This window comes from Panthera uncia, chromosome C2 (genome assembly GCF_023721935.1).
Source record: "Panthera uncia isolate 11264 chromosome C2, Puncia_PCG_1.0, whole genome shotgun sequence".
NCBI lineage: Eukaryota > Metazoa > Chordata > Mammalia > Carnivora > Felidae > Panthera > Panthera uncia.
In genome coordinates this window covers 30,233,606-30,253,403 of record NC_064810.1, presented here as the reverse complement: position 1 = coordinate 30,253,403, position 19,798 = coordinate 30,233,606, and the positions used below count along the sequence as shown (strand labels likewise).

Sequence of the window (19,798 nt, the reverse complement as noted above, 5' to 3'; positions counted from 1 at the left end):
ATTTATTTTTGAGACAGAGACAGAGCATGAACAGGGGAGGGGCAGAGAAAGAGGGAGACACAGAATCCAAAACAGGCTCCAGGCTCCGAGCTGTCAGCACAGAGCCCGACGCGGGGCTCGAACCCACGGACCGTGAGATCATGACCCAAGCCGAAGTCGGACGCTTAACCGACTGAGCCACCCAGGCGCCCCAAGAATTCTTGATTGTTAAAATAAAAATTATTAAAAACCAAGAGGTGACACCTACACTTTTTGCTGTTTGTGTTTCAAGAAAACCTTGGGGCACCTGGATGGCTTAATCGGTTAAGCATCTGACTTTGATCTCAACTCAGCTCATGATCTTACAGTTGGTGCAATCATGCCCCACATCAGTTTCTGTGCTGATAGCACAAAGCCGGCTTGGGATTCTTTCTCTCTCTTTGCCCTTCCACCACTGGTTCTCTCTCTGTCTCTCTCTCTCAAAATAAATAAAAACACCTAAGAAAATAAAAACTCTTAAACCTATATGAATTTCAAAATAAGCCATAAAAAATTCTATAGAAGAACTCACTATAAAATGTTCAATGTTAATATCACGAATAGCAGATTATAAAATAATCTAGGAAGTCTTTAAAAATCTTTCCTTTTCAATATTAGAAAACAAAAAAGTATAAATAGTATATCAAGAAATGGGCAAAGTCATCACTAATCTACTAATTTTAATTTACTCTTGTCATATTGATTTTAAATGTGTTGTCATCACCAACAATTGAAAGAAGAACTTTGAAATATTAACCTTTGAAAAATTAAGTCCAGGGAATAAGAAAATTGAATTCTGCTGTCAGTTTACTGACAGATTAGACTTTATTATTTTTGTTAAGAGTGATAATTTTTATTTTAGGAAATACTAGGTACTTAACACAAATAACTCAAAGGTTCTTGAAAACCAAACTATAAGCTACAAAGACTTTTGAGTAGATATAATCAAAATATATATTTCTTTACCTATTTAAAGTATCCAGTGGATTTTTATAAATCTTTTACAAAAATGGGATGCCTGGGTGGCTTAGTCGGTTAAGTGTCCGACTTCGGCTCAGGTCACGACCTCACGTTCGAGAGTTTGAGCCCCGCGTCGGGACCTGTGCTGACAGTTCGGAGGCTGGAGCCTGCCTCGGATTCTGTGTCTCCCTCTCTCTCTGCCCCTTCCCTGCTTGCACTATTTCTCTCGCGCGCTCTCAAAAATATATAAACATTTAAAAAAAATTTTTTAAGAATTTTTACAAAAAAAAAGATTTTATAATATCATACATCCTGACTAAATATTAAAATAATTTGGGTAGGAATGCCTATATATTTTATAGCTTGATGTTCAGAAAATAATTTATATCAAAAAATAAAAGTCTTCGGCAATATGTAATAATTCATTCATCAAATGAATATTTCTAATTCTACTGCTGGGCAGTAAAATCAAGTGAGACATTTAGCATTTATTTGGAACAAATAGTTTTATTTCAATGGGTAATAGCTATCATAGCCTATTTTTAAGTGGACTTAGTGGGAAAAGAAAAAAAAAAAAGATTTCAAATTATCTACAATATTCATGTGATCTGAGTTCAAAATTTTATGTTTATGCATGTTTGTCAGTACTATTTACTCTTCCCAATTCACAAATTCTATTTTCCCATTTCCTGAATATAGCCTTTAAAATGAAGATTCCTGAGTCCTGGATAATCTCCTCTTGTGGAAAGTACATCTTTTTTTTTTTTTTTCTTTGACAGGCTCCTGTGACCTGGGTACATTTACATTATTGATATGTATTGCATAAGATCGTGTGCAAAATTTAATTTTTTAAAAAGTCAGAGAAAATTTATTTCCTATTTCGAATGTGAACTTTTTAAAAATATAAAATAATAATGATATGTATATAAATGGGAATTATAATCCTACAGAAGCAAGTAAAGCCCTTTTTGAGGAAGAGAAAGATGTAGAGAATAAAATATAGAGAAGTATGTATATGAATACATAAGTGTGTGTGTGTGTGTGTGTGTGTGTGTGTACATGCATATCTACCTACATCTCTGTGTATAATGTATATATATTTATATATATGTAGTATATATGTATTATGCAATCAAGAAAAGGTAAATGAGGTATTTTGAAGGAAGCAAATGCTGTGACATAGAATGTTCCAATTAAGAAAATTAATTTGGAGATATCTAAGATAGCAATCTGGAGTTATCTAAGATAGCACTTATTTAAAAAGAAAAGGACAGGGCACCTGGGTGGCTTAGTCAGTTACGTGTCTGACTCTGGATTTTTGCTCAGGTCATGATCTTATGGTTCCTGAGTTCAAGCCCCACATCAGTCTCTGTGCAGACAGCACAGAGCCTGCTTGGGATTCTCTCTCTCTCTCTCTCTCTCTCTCTCTCTCTCTCTAGTTCACCCCCCACTTGTGTGCTCTTTCTCTAGCTCTCTCAAAATGAATACATAAACTTAAAAAAAAAGATTAAAAAAGAAAGAAAGAAAGAAAAGGAGGGCATCTAAGGTGTCTCAATCAGTTTAGCATCCAACTCTTGATTTGAGCTTGATTTCAACTCTTGATCTCATGATTCATTAGATCGAGCCCCACCTCAAGTTCTGCTAAAGATTCTCTCTCTTTCTGGAGGAAGTGTATGAGAAGACTAGGAATTGTGAAACTAGAGCATCTGTTTCAAAGGCATATGAAGGGGCACCTGAGTGGCTTATTCAGGTGAGTGTCCGACCCTTGATTTCAGCTCAGGTCATGATCTCATGGTTTGTGGGATTGAGCCCTGTTTGGGATTCTGTGCTGACAAGCATGGAGCCTTCTTGGGATTCTCTCCCTCACTGTCTGCCCCGCCCCTGCTCTCTCTTTCTCTCTCTTTCATGCATGTGAGCACACGCACTCTCTTAAAATAAATAAACTTTTAAAAAATAAAAAGAAACGGAAATGAAGCAAAAAAAAATTGTGCTGTGATCTTTACAAAAAACAAGACAGGGAATAAAACATTATTCAAATAAACTGAGGTGTCTTAATATCTAAATATGTTTAAATTAAAAAAAAAAACTTGGAAAAAGAAAAGCTGCCTTATTCTGCATTTTTCAGTTTCAGTCAAAAGCAGTAATGACCTGGGAATTGTGAGGAAGACGGAGCAGTTAGAATTATTAAAATAGAAAAAAAAAGACTGAGTATATTTCTCCTCACTTGCTCTTTTATTAGAGAATAAAAAGTATCAATGTCTTTCTGCTTTAAACTCAATTAACACTTAACAGAGGCGAACTAACTCTTGAGACATATTTGGGAAAGAATAAGGAAACTGGTCACATTTAAAGGCCCTTGAAGGAAATTTTCTAACTTAAGAGAGGTTTTGTTACAGAATGTGCAGTGGCTTGAACCTCTTTCATGTTCCAGCCCTTAAATTCCCATCAAAGCCGATGATTAAATTCTCTACAATTACACCATGTGATGGAGCTCAACAGTAGGTGCTCTGCTATGGCCAGACGAGTCATTAGAAAGCTGTGAGAGATGATGAAGCAGGTTATTTTAATTCCCTTTTCAACCCTGCTCAGGAGTGGCTCTTTAGTTCACAGAGCTGTGGACATTTGCTTTCAAACTAACAAGCAATATTATAAATGGAGGCTGCATTATCATGATTGCAGACAATCTAAGGCACTTGACAGCCAAGGATTCTAGGTTCTCAATATGTGCTGTGTTGTATTTATCAGCTAAAATACAGAGATGGTGCAAACAACAGAAGTGGGGTTGTGGGGAGGACGATGAACAGGGTGGGAAGGGGGCAGGGAAAAAAGTAAGAGAATCCTAGATAAAGACAAAGAAAACACAATACAGAGAAGAGGGATGCCCTGGGCATTCTGTTGGTATAGAAGACAATTTTACCCATTTTCTTGCTGTTCCACTGCGTAGTGTTCCAGCTCTGTTCCAGGAAGGGGCTGGACCGGGGGAGGAGGTAGAGGAACATTGGCCCAGGTCGATCCATTGTTTTTCTGAGGTTTAGAAGAGTTTTTAGTTTTCTTCTTTTTTCCACCTTTCCCACCTGCAAGTAATAATGCCTCTATTCAGATATACCAAATATCAGAAGAAACACAGTCATTGGGTGGGAAGATGGATTTATGTTTTTGAAACACCACAATGAGTATATTACATTTGTTAAACACCATAAACAATGAATTGATCTAATCAGAAAATGTTTTTATAAATCACTCAACATTATATTGTGTCTTTCCCAATGCATGAACTACAGTGCTGAATAAACCAAAAACATGGGTCCTGTAGCAAAAGCACACTTATTGATTTATTCATGTCTGCTGCCTCTATGTTTTCATTGTTAGACAAAATAACGGGCCATAACAAATTCTTCCAAATGTCAGATTTTAGTGCGTTCATAATGCTCTTTTGCATAATCTCTCTCAGTGGAAAATGCAGTGTCTAAGGATACAGGCTAAACTTTTCCATTAGAATTTACTCTAATTAATCCAAGAGAGTACAGTTTTCTCTCAAAAGTGACTGATAAAAATCAATCAAATATAATCTGGGTACTTATAAATCTTTCACAATGAGAAGTTTTATAGAATTTTAAACTAACGAATGGCGTACTTATTTTTGCTTATAGTGAGAGTAGTTCCCAGATGTTTTAAGCACAGCATTTTCTAAAATTCCAAAAAGAGGGGAAAAATTAATGAAAATGCAGTGATCAGTTTTACTACTATTGTTAATACAAATTAGTTCATGCACAAAACACGAGCAAAAAATGACTTGGCAGCGTGTGAACCAAATCTGGAATTACTGGAGCTTAATGAAATATAAAAATCAAATTCATCATCTGTATAGTGTCATAGTTTTCACTCTTCCAAAATTGAAGTAAATCAAATTTCTTCCTAGATGTGTCATGGTTGATTGTAAGAATAAGTACTTCTGCAGCAGCATAACAAAGGATGTTGTTCAATAGAATGCAAGTAGCTTTCTTCACTCCTACTATGGCTATCGTTATATTTCCAAAAATAATGGTATTGACCCCTTGGGCTTCATCTTTCTGGACCTGAAAGTTGTGAGCATCAAATACTTGCAGCAGGGCTCTCAATAGACAGACATAGTACCAGAAGTTCCATCTCCTTTCTTCAACCAACTGTTAATCTGCATCAGCAACTGGCATCAGCTAGTTGATGATCAGCTAATGGCATCAGCCAACTCAGAAAATTATGTCATTCAGTAATGACTTATTGGAGTGTCAGAAGGTAATGTAGCTGGTAAGCTGGGCAGAGACACCGTTGCCAATGATGGAAGGATGTCTGTTTCCTATGTCATGAGCACAGATTTAAAAGCTCATCCCTACAGACAGAATGCTTTCTTCCTTCCTTTCACTTCCTGTCCTGGGCAAAAGGAGAGGTATTTAAGAGAAAGAACAGCAGGTATCTTCTGTTTTGAGTATAACAGCTTAATCTGGGGTTGAAGACTCATTTCTCATGTATTTGTATAAATTACTCAATAGATATCACTTTGATTTATATCTGTAAAACAGATACAAATTTCCTATTTCTTTGGGGTATTTTGAGGGTTGAAAGAGACAAAGCATGTAAAGGGCTCAGATTGTACAGAAAGCTCAATAAATGCCACTTATTATTACTCTATTTCATTGCCTCTGTCTTAGAGCAAACATGGTTCTACCTATTTCTACAGCCTTTGTCAAGCCCGACTTCTCCAACCCCAATGAGTCTCCCAGAAATAGTCTGACTCTCAGAATAAAAATAATGAAGTTGCTTAAATATGTCTATACTTCTTGATATAAGTCTATAATTTTTGTGTTTAAGATGGATGAGCCTTGACCCTTTGTTTCCTGATCGTGCACCAAAATCACAAACCAGGATCATATCTTTTGTGTAGTCTCAGAATTATATTTTAGTAATTAAAAGAGGAATGGGTCGGGCTATGTGTTTTTAGTGGCTTTTCCCCTAGTTGGGCACCCTTTATTCCTTATATATTTATATGTGTACATTGGTTCCTTCACTCTTCACTTCATGGCACTTTAGAAAATGTTACATGATCACCACCAGAACTGAATGACACAAATAGTGAAGTTCTTACATCTCCAGAAGCAAATTCTGTAACAGTAAACTTAATTCGACTAAACTGAAAGGGAATAATCACTTCACTCTTCACCTCCAAAAGAATGCTTTCTATCACCAATTTAACTAATTTTGTATTCAAATGTAGATGAAATAGTTAATAGATGATGAAACAGAGTTCTTTCTGAGTGTTATTTGGTCCATATTCACACAGTAGGAAAAAAAAAAAAAGAATGCAGCAGCTTTACTAGAAATTACTATTACTGGAGTCTGAACCCAACTCTGCTGAGTTCTTTTCCAAGTTCAAAAAAGGCATTATCAGTTATTCCAAATATCAGACTTAAAAATGTTTGGGGAGAGGTACCTGGGTGGGTCAGTTGGATACATGACATGGCTCTTGACTTGAGCTCAGGTCACGATCTCATGGTTCCTGAGATGGAGTCCCAGGTGGTCCGGCTCTGCACTGACAGTGCAGATCCTGCTTGGGATTTTCTCTCTCTCTCTCTCTCTCTCTCTCTCTCTCTCTCTCTCTCTTTCTCTCTCTCTCTCTGTCTCTGTCTATCTCTCTCCCCCTGCTTCCCTGCTTGCACTCTCTCTGTCTCTCACTCAAAATAAATAAATAAACATTAAAAAAATGGGGAACAAAGCTGATGCAAAGAGGGAATTTGTGAGGGCTTTCAATCCAATGTCCACTTTCTCCTCTTAGGGGAAATTTCTGCTCTGTCATTGTGTGGAGTCTTGATGGGACTATGAATCAATATGTTTTGTCCTCTCGGGGAGGCTGGGTGGCTCAGTCCGTTGAGCATCCGACTTCAGCTCAGGTTACGATCTCGCAGTTTATGAGTTCAAGCCCCATATGGGGCTCTTTGCTAACAGTTCAGAGCCTGGAGCCTGCTTCGGATTCTGTGTCTCCCTCTCTCTGCACCAACCATCCCTGTCCCCAGCCTCGCTCATGCTCTGTCTCTCTCTCTCTCAAAAATAAACATAAAACAAATTTAAAAGAATATGTTTTGTCCTCCTTTATCAATGAGCTAAAAGGTGGGCTCTTCACTTGGTGGTGGGCATATGATGTAGGCTAAGGATATTGTATTTATCTAAGATCTAAACCTTGAGCTAAGCGAGCCACCACAGCTCATTGTTGTTTCTTGCAACCGAAGATCCCCAAACATTTTAAAGTGAGAACTGTCTGCAGTATGTTTTATGAGAACATATTTTGAAGACCGTCAACTATATTTGACCCATTTCTCTTCAACTCAAAATGTAAGTATTTAAACTGACATTTATGCTGAACAAGTAACTTCTTTGTATAGAAAATTATAAAAGTAGCTCATTTTCAAGTTAGTAAAACACATAATTAAAAAAATACTGGTGTATAAAAATATTTCATTACCACTACTGATATTGTGCGCTATATATATGTGTATATATAATTATGATTTCATATAGGTTTTGAGAAATCTGAGTTTTCCTTTATATTTTTTTAATGGTTAGATTTTTAACCCAAATGCTCAAAACTTATGTATGGAATAAATTATAAAAGTGTTTCAAAGAGGATGATAAATTCACTGAAATAATTCAGAAATGTCCAATTTTCTTTATTATTGTGATTATTTTAAATTGATTTCACTGCTGTGTACAAATTAAGAAAATCATATAATATGATATGATTAGATATTCACAGGGCAGTTTGATCTTAAATTTGAGCCTTAGAAAACATATCTATGATTATAAGAATAAATCAAATTCTGTAAGATTAAACTCAATTGGACTAAACTAGAAAGGAATAATGACTTCACTCTTACCTCCTAAAGAATGCTTTCTATCACCAATTTAAGTAATTTTGTATTCAAATGTAGATGAAGTAGTTAATATAATTCATAGATATATATAAATGTCACTCAGGAGATTAATGGATTAAAAAAAGCAGTAAGCACTATTGTGAATCATGTTCTTCTTACAATTACTCAAAAGGTAACTTTTAAAACTCAGTGTCAATCAACATATACAGAATATTTAATGAGAGATTCACAAAAGGTCTTATGTAATTCATGGCTTAATATATATAGATTTTTAAAATATGTATACTGCTTGGGACTTTACATATCTGGAATGAAATAGGCCTAGGATACATTACTTTTTAATTATTCAGTACAATTGTGGGACGCGTTATAAATAGATGACAGTATAAATGACATATAAGGTTATTCAAAATAGCCTTCGATATTACTAAGCCAGTTTAAATTCATAACAGATGTTGAAAATTTTCTGGATTCTATAATGTATCTAATTCTACCAAGAGCAAATGCCTCATTGTGGAGGGAAGAGAGAGCATTAACATTTCAGACTGAAAGGGTTCTATCTCCTGAGGAAAAGTCATTTAGTAAATGTTACCCTAATGATGTAGAAGAGTTAACTCTTTACGGCTTGGTAGCTTGTGACATATCATAATACACTGTAATCCTTTACTAAGAACTTGTAGATTAAAAAAATTCATAAAAACAAATGGCATACCATTAATATGAAAAAATAAGCAAACGTAGTGGTGCGCACAATAGAAATGTGCAGATAAAGCCATCAGTCGTACAGTGTACATGATATGCTTGGAAGTTAGAGGGTGTCGACCACAACCTCCCTATTTTAGACGTGAGGATCCTTGAGCCTGGAGGATATCAGTGCTATTCACTACAATAGACATATATTTCTATCCAGTGAAAATTGGCCCTGACGTGTGCTACACAATGCCTACATTGTAGATTGTTAGTTTGTCTGTTATATCTCTGATAGATATTGACATTTACTATATAAAAGAATTATCGATATGAAAGATCATATCTTTGGGGGAAATCAATTGTGAAGAATAACGTCTGATATTAACATTCTTGGTTAGCACGGTAGAAGCACCTTACTCTAAATACTATCATTCGATAGATAATAAATCCTAATATTTGGGAAAAAATTGTCCAAAAATAAAAAGGCCCATCCCTGGAATCTTAGGATTATGAAAAATGTCCCAAACAATTTGCATTTTAGCTGAATTTATCGTTGCTGACCATGTCATGGAACTGACTTTCCTGTATAATCTTTTTTTTGTTTTAAAGTTCTCTTGGCTTTTAGGTAGGGTTTACGGCAGATCAAACTCATCTGCTCTTTCCTAAATAATGGTAAAATGATACACTATTTTTGAGTAAATATGGTGTTGTACCCTTAGTACATAGTGACAGTGATTTTTATTCCCCCGCCCCTTCCCAAAGCATGATTTCATTAGGATACACTGCGATTGTCATTTGAAAGATAAATGCCTGACAGTGAGTTGTGATTCAGTATTTCTTCACGGTTGTTAGGAACACAGGTCATATGCTGGTGACAAACAAATATTTCTCCTTACTGTGATGAGACCAACCTGAGAGACTGCCACTCCTCTCTGAGCTGTTGTGAGAGCTGGTGGTGCTGAAATCCTGTGACTGGTTGTGTGGCATTCTATTAGACAATCCCTCAGCCAATCGGTAGTCAGGGATGTAAAGTAAGGCTAAGGGTTAAAGGGCAGAGGTCATAGTGGCATCATGTGATTAGTTCACAGCACAAGCCCATGCAGAACATGCAGTTAGCAATTCAGAAGCAGATGTCGTGGGACAGTGGAGGAATGTTTCCTCTATCCTGCCTAATGGAAGTTGAGATGGATTACTGATCACTCTATTGAAAAAGAGCTAAACGGATGAAACCGATTGGTGTTGGAGTGTGGTGGCAGTGACGGTGGCGGTGGTGGTGGTAGGGATTGTGCAAGGTACTGAATACATGCCGATAATATTTTTTTTAGTTTAGGTGGTGAACCTGGTAATGAGCCACTAAACTGAACAACAAATACTAATTTCTATCTCATGCACAAATGATGTGAAGATAACTCCTCGGGTAATAGGAACCTGACTCACCATTGTTACCTTTGTTCTGATCAGGTAGAGAATAACCAAATCCCATCAGATCTGTTTTTTGCTGAATCGAGCTTTTCCATTGTGGGTCAGGCAGATCGACGGCCAATTCATGTATGCTATTGGAATGCAAGATCTGTGTTGTGGCATATGGGGTAGCCTGTGTTATCTGGCTGGAACTGTTGTAAGTGGTTTTGGTCGTGAAGTCAATGCTGCTATAAATGGCTCCATCTGAGAGCATTGTTGCTGTTTTATCCCCTTGGCCTGGAACTGGTGGCAGCACATCTGTGGTGAACATAGGGAAATGAAACAATTTAATGATGCGCAGGAAGCCCCAAACTATCAGGATTGAGGATGAAAAATAAATGTGTCACGCCGCACGTTTGCATTTCAGCTGAGATGGGCTTTATGAGCCAATGAAGGGGAGATGATGTACAACCGTCGCCAAGCTATCAGCCTCAGTGACAGGCAGGCCTAGCGCTCGCCCTTCACGTCTCACTGCTTAACACATCCCTTCCCCCATCTTCTTCAACCATGAATGAGATGTTTGGGATATTTCACTACAGAAAAATGCTTTCGGTTGTGCATAGGGCTTTTAGAACCAATGGAGTCGTCAGCTCTTTACGGAAGCGATGATAAAAGTGATTCTACAAATTGTGGATGAAAACATCTTTTTCCACTTTACCCCAAAAGATATAGAATATAAGTGCTGAATAGACGCAAAATTTCCCAAAATTATACTAGACAAGCAACGATGGGATGCATTTTTCTAAAATCCCAACTTGCTGTTTATCTGATTTGGTTTCACATTTCTAGTATGGAGTGGAACTGATGGCAGCCTTTTTTTTTTTATGACAAAGGAAAATTTTCATGAATTAGTCATTTTCACAATACAGCAGGATTGAACTATAGGAAAAGCAATCTGAGTGATCAGTGAGTTTAATTTATGCTACTAACTCTCAGTGAGTTTAATTTATACTACTAACTCTTAGAAGTGGAGAATTACAGTTTCAAGTTTTAATACAGCAGGAATAAAATTAAATTTTAGTAACAACACTGAATATCAATCAGTCCATTTATCTTTTGGTGTGCTGAATTATCTTTACACGATGCTTTCTGGTTCAGAAGTGCCATCTCTCTCCTGAGCTCTAATTTTTCCTTTTTTTAAGAAGAAAGATACTAAAATTAAAACAACAACAACAACAACAATAATACTAAATGGCAGATTTTCAATCATGTAGAGTTAAAAGTGAATCTAGTTATAGTATGTTCCTTAATAATCTATGTTCTGAAAGCCACACTTCATAGGACTTTGGGTCATCAACCCACTTGATTTCTTCAATTATAGGAAATTTTCAACTAGTTATAGTAGTGTAATATTAAGTAATAAACCTAACTATTGTTGCACCAAAACTAAAATATCATCACAAGAAAAAGTGGAAGTAGATATTTAGTCAAAATATCCTAAAATTTTTAGATTTGATGATACCTAATAGTACTTGAAACAAAGATTCTTATAAAAATAATAATTTGGGGGCACCTGAGTGGCTCAGTCAGTTGAGTGTCTGACTCTTGATTTTGGTCACAATCTCACAGTTCGTGAGATCGAGCTCTGCAACGGGCTCTGCATCTGTCACCACAGAGCCTGCTTGGGATTCTTTCTCCCCCCTTCTCTATGCCCCTCTCCTGCTTGGACACTGTCTCTCTCTCAAAATAATAAAAATAAACATTTAAAAAATAATAATGATAATTTTTAAAGCTAAAAATTATCTTCTTTAGCAATAGCAACAAGACATGTATGTATGTATGTATGTATGTATGTATGTATTTTAAGTTTATTTTTGAGAGAGCATGAGCAGGGGAGGGGCATAAAGAGAGGAGACAGAGAATCCCAAGCAGGCTCTGAGTTTCCAGAGCAGAGCCCCATGTGGGTCCTGAACCATGAACTGTGAAATCTGACCTGAGCTGAAACTGAGAGTTGGATGATTAACCAACTGAGCCACCCAGTCACCCCAGGAATAAGACATTTATAATGCATTTTGTGCACTGTATAATTTAGGTCTTTCAGAAGTCTGGAATTCCAACTTGCTTTACAATGATGTGGATATATACTTTATTGAAGTAAATATTTTAAATGCATATCAGTGGATTTATTAAAGACATTCAATATATAATATTTCACGAAGTTGTACAAGCAAGTAAAATTGTTTTTTGATTTCCAGATCCCTTAACTATTTTTTCCCTTCTTGCTTTCACTTATAACTAGGAAATTTGATAATGAAAAAGTGTACTTCATTCTCAAATGTCAATATCATTTTCATTCTCAAAGACATTTCATATTTAGTAATATATCAAAATTATGAAAATAGATCCTTCACTCTGCAGACATTTTCAGAGTGTTGTTTCTGCCACCTCTCACACTGTTCATTGATAATATTAACTGGATAGCCAGGTTTCTCCAGCATGGACCCCAATTCCCCAAAACCTTGAACTTGAGACCTTCCAAAACTTTGTACTTAGACTGTGAGCCAGGTTAACTACAAGTTTTTGAAATGGTTGCATGCTCAAATGTTTAAACATGGAAAAAAAAGTTGTGTGAGGATCTAAACCTATAGAATGTTATTCTGCAACAACTAAAGCTGAAGTGCTAGAAATAGAATCTTTCTCCCCGCTGGATGAAATTAGCCAGGCTTCAAGTCTAAGTGCTTCTCTATTGATTTGGGGGCTGCAGATTTCCTTCAAATATTATTTGATCACTCTTACATTTTCAAAAAATCATCGAATTATATTCAAACGTTGAAATATTGGAAGACTATAGATGAATATCTGGATGTAGGGAAGCATCCTATAATATCAGCTGGTTTGGAACTCTGGACCACCCTTCCTCTAAAAGATAGGACATGAATCCGTGCTTCCATCGTTAGGCAGGACCTTCCATTTTCCATTTCTTACAGCCGACATCTACCTTTCCTGAGTGCTTTAGGCTGACTTGCACTTGTTAACGGTGGAGTTTGAAACCTATGAATTACAGAAACCCTTTCCTCCAGGTGGAATTAGTCATGATTCATTTCTCAGCTTTTAGCACCTTAGTGATCCATGCATTTTTTCCTTTTGGCCTGGTACACTTGCATACATGACTATCTCCTTCCTGGTATTGTAAGATACTTAGGAACAGGAACATATGGGATTTATGTCTGAATTTCCATAAATTCATCACCTAGTGTTTTGCAGAGAGTAAGCACCCCCTAAATGATTAAATTAATATTTTATAGTTTGTATTGACAAAATGCAGACTGATGCAATAATTAGTAACTTTATTTTTCAAAATACTATTTTCATTACATTTCATCATGTATTAGTATTCCATTCTTAAAAGGGAAATGTCAGTATCCACAATAATTCTTTTAAGTGAACATAGTTGTACAATCATACATGTGAATCCCACCTTGAGAATTGCAGAACAGTGCATACAAAAGAATGTAGACTTTAAAATGTGTTAGACCTATATTCTATACCTAGATCTGAAGTTATTCATTTTGATAAACCTTAGTTTCTTGGCCTTTAAAGTGTAAATATGATTATCTATTGTCTATGCCACACATTTATTATGCAAAGAAAATGAAATAAAATGTACAAAAAATCCTACCTACTCCTGGTACACAGTAAATGCTTAAAATACCTATCACACTGAAAGGAAACAGAGTAAACCTTGCAAAAACTTCGTCTTGGCCTTGATGTTCACCTGTGAAATATTTCATAAAAATGAGGTGGATATGGAAGATAAACCTTGAAAATCTATAAATGTATCCTTTGACTAAATTAGACTGAGACATTTTAGATGTTAGTGTAGCCTGCTACAAACTGAAAAAACAAAAACAAAACAAAACATATTTTCCACCTTTAGGCATTCATTTGTTGATGTAAAGAGAGAATGGTGCACTAATCACCTACAAATATAGTAAGTAAAAGAGGCATCTAATCCTTGATAGATAAAAACTTTCAGAACAGAATTTTTTTTTTTTTTTTTTTTACAAAATCATTCTGGGTAAGGTAGACAGGAGTCATCTGCTCTCCTGGTGAGGAGATGCTCAGACATAGAACCCACTCATGGAAAAGTCATAGCCTGTAATTGCAGGGTTCAGAGTTTGGTCACTAGGGGAGACAGCCATTTTCAGAGGCTTTGGCGAGTAAGAATCCTAAATGGGGTGGTTACAGAAGCTAAGAAGTCATACAACAATATATTTTTTTAATTTTCTTATTTACTACACTGATGGTGGGCACTGCTTGTATGTCACGCTTTGTGCTAAACCTGTATATGTAATCACCCATTTAATCCTTATTATATACCTATGACACGGGGATTGTTATTGTCTGTATTTTATTTGAAGCATGAGAAAAGGCTCCCTTTCTTAAAGTTGGTATTGACAGAATGCCGACTTATGCAATAATTAGTAGCTTTATTATTTGAAATACTATTTTAATTATATTCAAGCATGCATTGGCATTCCATCTGTGAAGAGAAAATGCCAGTACCCATAATTATTCTTCTAAGTCAGTATGTTTATGCACTCATGTCTGTGAAGTCCCCCTCTGAAGCCTATAATAGTTTAGCCTAGCCCTGGGTCCAGCATTAATTCCACCTAGACGTGTAGAAATCCTCTAGCAGATTGAGCCACACTTTCTTGGCTCATAGCACCCCTTTCCTAATTAATCACTCCATTTTCTACCCTAACTCCACTCATCACTCAGCAGAAGGCTGGATGACTTAACACTGTACTTGGATCCTAGCATTCTCCTCTTACAAATTCATTGACGCCTTCTGACTACCTTTTGGACAAAGTTTAAAGTCTCTCTGTGACTTAGAAGGCCCTCTGTTATCTGTCTCTCTGTATTTTTGTTGTTGTTGTTGTTTGTTTGTTTGTTTGTTTTTTACCACTTCTGCTGCCTACTACTTTATATTCACTAGGAAATTCATTCCTTTGTCAACTAAGTCTATGTCTTTCTTATTTATAAACCTCAAATGGTTGTTTCCTCTCTACACATTTTTCCCACAATTCTGACTAATCTCTACCCCTCCTTCAGATGTCAACTTAAACAACACTCCATTCATAGAACTTTCTTACTCCCAGTGGGCAGCTTTCTCATGCTGGGTACTGGCAAGGCAGCTCCAGTGCATTTACTATCTACAGAACTTTCCACCAATGGAAAAGTCAATTATTTCTGCCAAACTAAACACTGAGACCACAGACTTCTCTTGTCTCATCTTTCTCTAAACCCACCACTCTCCTTTTGAATGGATGAAAAGGTAGCAGTAGGGAGGCTGGAATTATTTATAGTAGGTCAAATTCTGCCTCCTTATAAAGACCTACAGAGAGGATCGTGGCAACAAATTTTGAAGACCTTAGCATATGAGCTACTTAGCACCTTTTTGTCTTTTATTTGGGCCACTCGTTAACAATGATAGAACTAGATTTAAGTTATCTCTCAACATGTCAACTCTCAAGAACTGTCTACTCTACAAGATATATCATGTGAGGATAAGAACCATCTCTCTTTATATTGGTATTTTATTTTTAATATCTGCCATAGTGGCAGGAACACAGGACATACTTAATAAATCTATGTTGAATGACATGTAGAGAACTGAAATGACTAGTTCAAAATCCTAATTTCCAGTTAGCAGCATAGTTCCTGATTTCACTAATTGTGTATGAATAGTCCTAAAAACAAAATGTATTATGAATATTGTCATTGTGGTTAGTAATGACTTCCTTAAAGCTTAGTTTTATTCAATATTCTCTAGTACATGCTTTTAAAAACACTTAGGAGGAGCGCCTTAGTGGCTCAGTCGGTTGAGCATCCGACTTCAGCTAGGGTCATGATCTCACGGTCCGTGAGTTCGAGCCCCGTGTCAGGCTCTGTGCCGACAGCTCAGAGCCTGGAGCCTGTTTTGGATTCTGTGTCTCCCTCTCTCTCTGCCCCTCCCCCGTTCATGCTCTGTCTCTCTCTGTCTCAAAAAAATAAATAAATGTTAAAATTTTTTTTAAATTTGTTAACGTTTATTTTTGAGACAGAGCATGAACGGGGGAGGGGCAGAGAGAGAGGGAGACACAGAATCCAAAATAGGCTCCAGGCTCTGAGCTGTCGGCACAGAGCCTGACACGGGGCTCGAACTCACGGACCGTGAGATCATGACCCTAGCTGAAGTCGGATGCTCAACCGACTGAGCCACCCAGGTGCCCCCCCCAAATTTTTTTTTAAAAACACTTAGGAAAGCCAAGAAAACAAATGACAACATTTTGAATAGCACAACTTACCTCCACGTCCAAAATTCCCAATCTCATTCGGGCCACTATTGCTATTGTTTACTGGTAAACTCGTGGCTGGCCACGAATCTGCAAGCCATGGATAACTGGGATCACCAGCATTTAGAAGACCAGGACGGCTAAAACAGAAATTAAAGGGAAATCAACCCATGGAGCTCAATGAAAGATTTGGACACTTGTCTCATGCACAAGATTAAAGAATTGAGGAAGCTTTTAATTCACTTCAAATGAAAATGTGTAGGTTCTCGAGAATTAAGGAAATTCAGTGGTTAAGACTATATATAGCCTGTCAGTAGAAGCAGAAGCATTCTGCCTGGGATTCTGCTGACATCCAAATGAATTTAGTTGTCTGCCCTGAAACTGGTGGGAATTGGCAACATAGCAGGATCCTGAAACAAGGTTTGATGATAAATTGGCACCTCCAGGGAACAATTGCTCAGAGTGACTGCTCAGTATCAGCCATTTCCAGGACTTTGGGCTATTGCTTCCTCGATTCCTGCAGCCCCCATATTTATCTGTCCCCTGTAGGCTGTAATCCCTGTTATGAGCCCTCACGCTTGATTTAGAGGCAAAGAACTTGAAGAAAATTAATGAAAAGTATTTATATTGTTCCATCAATAGCACATTTCCAAATTCTCCAAATTGCAAAATATTAGGGGTATAGGAAAGATCTTTAAGGTAATTAAAGATTCACTGTGATCTCATCCAGCATGTGAGTAGAGACTACGAGAAAAACTTCCCTCACATCGTATTTAATAAAGAATTCCTATTTTTGATATAAAAGATGGGAATCCGATTCCTTTCCAGATTATTAGCATATTTACAAAGAAACAGCAACATCTATAATCATTGTACTTTATTTTTGATAGACCATTTCTGTGCAGTCCCTAAGAGAAACATGTGTTTCTATGGAAACCGCAATAAGAAGATCCCACTGCTTACTTGCTACATGCACTAGCTCTCATTAGACCTAATCTCTTTTTGCTAAAATATTGATTAAATGGGAGATTGGAAGTTATTACCAGAGCCTAATTACAATCTCCATATTGGCAAAGGGAAAATAGATGAGGATATATGGGTTTGTTATCAGCTTTTATCAATTTCAATTGAGTATCCAAAGTTGTGGAATCCAGTCCTATCAATCTACAGCCTATTCATCATCCATGAATCATTTACTTTGTGATCGATTATGTGTAATTGTTCACTCACAGCAATTTAGTGAGAGCCAATAAGGAGTCTTAAACAACAGCAACTTCATTTGCTAATGTCTAATTAATGCAATAAACATCCTGCTAACAAATGAACACATTCCTTGTGATATTTACTACTAATTTCTTCAGGGGCATCTGGGAGATATGAAACATCTGGACTTGATTCCTCTAAAGTGCACAACAGATAGATCATTAAACCTTGTGGTAAGCCATTTAATTCCTCCTAGAATTCTCAGACTTGTAAGTGATCGTTTATTACAATAATAGCCTTTACTATAGCGTTCTCAGTCCTGATTAAACTAAGAAGAAGAAAGAATCTTCTTAGCATACCTCCCATTGCTCATTAGTCCTCCATCTCCTCTTTGAAATGTAACTGTTAACAAAAGAAAGACACACACAAGTAGTCAATATTAATTACAATTAATAACAGCTACATACTGGTCCTTACTTTAGGGCTGAGGCCTCTGGGATTGTAACAAAATATAAGTAACATAATCATACAGAGAATAAGAAGCAGTGGTTTGGCCCAGGGCAAAGCCATCGTTTAATAAGACATCTAAAAATACTTCAAGCCAATTGTATGGTTAAGTCAAAAGGGCAATTTGTACTTAGAGGTCAAAAACTGTTACAACTGGAATATATAGTGGCAGTGGAAGATTACATGCATTAATGGGGGATTATCAAACCATGACTTTTAATCTTAACATGTGGGTGTCCTAATTAGAAGGCACAACATAAAATGCACATAATAGAAATTGAAACAAAATCATTCATGGGGCGCCTGGGTGGCTTAGTTGGTTGTGTCCTACTTCAGCTTAGGTCATGATCTCATGGTCTGTGAGTTCGAGCCCTGCGTTGGGGTCTGTGCTGACAGCTCAGAGCCTGGAGCCTGCTTCAGATTCAGTGTCTCCCTCTTTCTCTGCCCCTCCCCGCCTCACATTCTGTCTCTCTCTGTTCCTGAAAAATGAATAAAACTTAAAAAATTTTTAGAAAGAAACAAAATAGTTCAAACAGGCAATAATATTCTGCCAGTGAAAAAGATAAACAGGTATTGATTGACGACATATTCCTCATCATCACAGATCCTTTGAAGGACACCATTAATCACTATGAGTTGAACAACTACAGTTACAATAGACATAAACTATAATTAATAGAGAATAATGCGCTGAGTGCTTTGTTTTATCATCCAACCTTCACAAAAAATAAAATCTTCAAATATTTGAGACTGAGTCTATTTAAATTGTATGTAATAATTGTAAAAACTTAAGTCCTTTATAAAACTCTTGAACTTATTAGTCACACCAACAAGCATCCCATAGAATTAAAGCTGGAGAATCTACTCCGTCCAGACACTAGATTCCATTCCACAAAGCTATCAACATAAAAATGGGTTTCAAGGATTGGCCAAAGAATGTAAATATCAGTTAGGATCCATCATTTCTTTTCCAAAACCTTTGAAAAGCCAAACATATTTGGTATTCAAAATGTTTCAGATTTCAGAAAGGTAATATAATGCATTCTACAGAGAGGATCTAAGACAAAAACTCTATTCAAAGGTTTTTTTAAAATATGTTTGCAATAAAATACAAATATTCATGATTAGTGGGATAAAATCTATAAATAGTTTCACATCGGCATGGATCAAATTTTGCCTCTCAAAGAGTTAACTCTAAGATCATGGAAAAATTTTGCTGTTTAGTTTATGGATTGCAAAATGGCAATTCTGACTAAAATGAACATAGATCAGCTAAACCCATTCCTGGGGATGAAGAAAAAAACTGATGGCTACCAGAGGGGAGGTGGGTGGGAGGAAGGGGGAAATAGGTTATGGGGATTAAGGAGGGCACTTGCTCTGCTGAGCACCAGGTATCATATGGAAGTATTGGATCACTATATGGTACAACTGAAACTAATATTACATTGCATGTTAAATAACTGGAATTTAAATAAACACTAGAAACTTTAAAAAAAAAACTAAGAAAAAAAAAACACTGCATAGATGTGAATCCAGTATATCCCATATTTGGAATCTACAAATTATATTTACCACGATTTCCTAATGAGTAAATGTAAAAATAAAAGTTTATGAATTGATTCATATATATGTATATATACATACATATATGTATGTATATATACACACATATATATGTATATATATGTATATATACATACATATATGTATGTATATATACATATATGTATATAAACGTATATATATACATATATGTATATATATATACACACATATATACAT

At 36.3% G+C, this 19,798-nt stretch overlaps 1 protein-coding gene across 1 annotated transcript in view; it reads right to left on the bottom strand.

Moving 5' to 3' along the window:
- Window positions 1-19,798, bottom strand: part of ROBO2 (roundabout guidance receptor 2) — a 609,164-nt gene that overhangs the window by 43,095 nt on the left and 546,271 nt on the right. The window contains exons 19-23 of the mRNA XM_049627999.1: window positions 17,869-17,911; window positions 16,319-16,446; window positions 10,005-10,286; window positions 9,479-9,604; window positions 3,896-4,052 (exon numbers count right to left, since the gene is read on the bottom strand). Coding sequence (XP_049483956.1) covers window positions 3,896-4,052; window positions 9,479-9,604; window positions 10,005-10,286; window positions 16,319-16,446; window positions 17,869-17,911 — 736 coding nt within the window. The remainder of the gene's footprint in view (window positions 1-3,895; window positions 4,053-9,478; window positions 9,605-10,004; window positions 10,287-16,318; window positions 16,447-17,868; window positions 17,912-19,798) is intronic.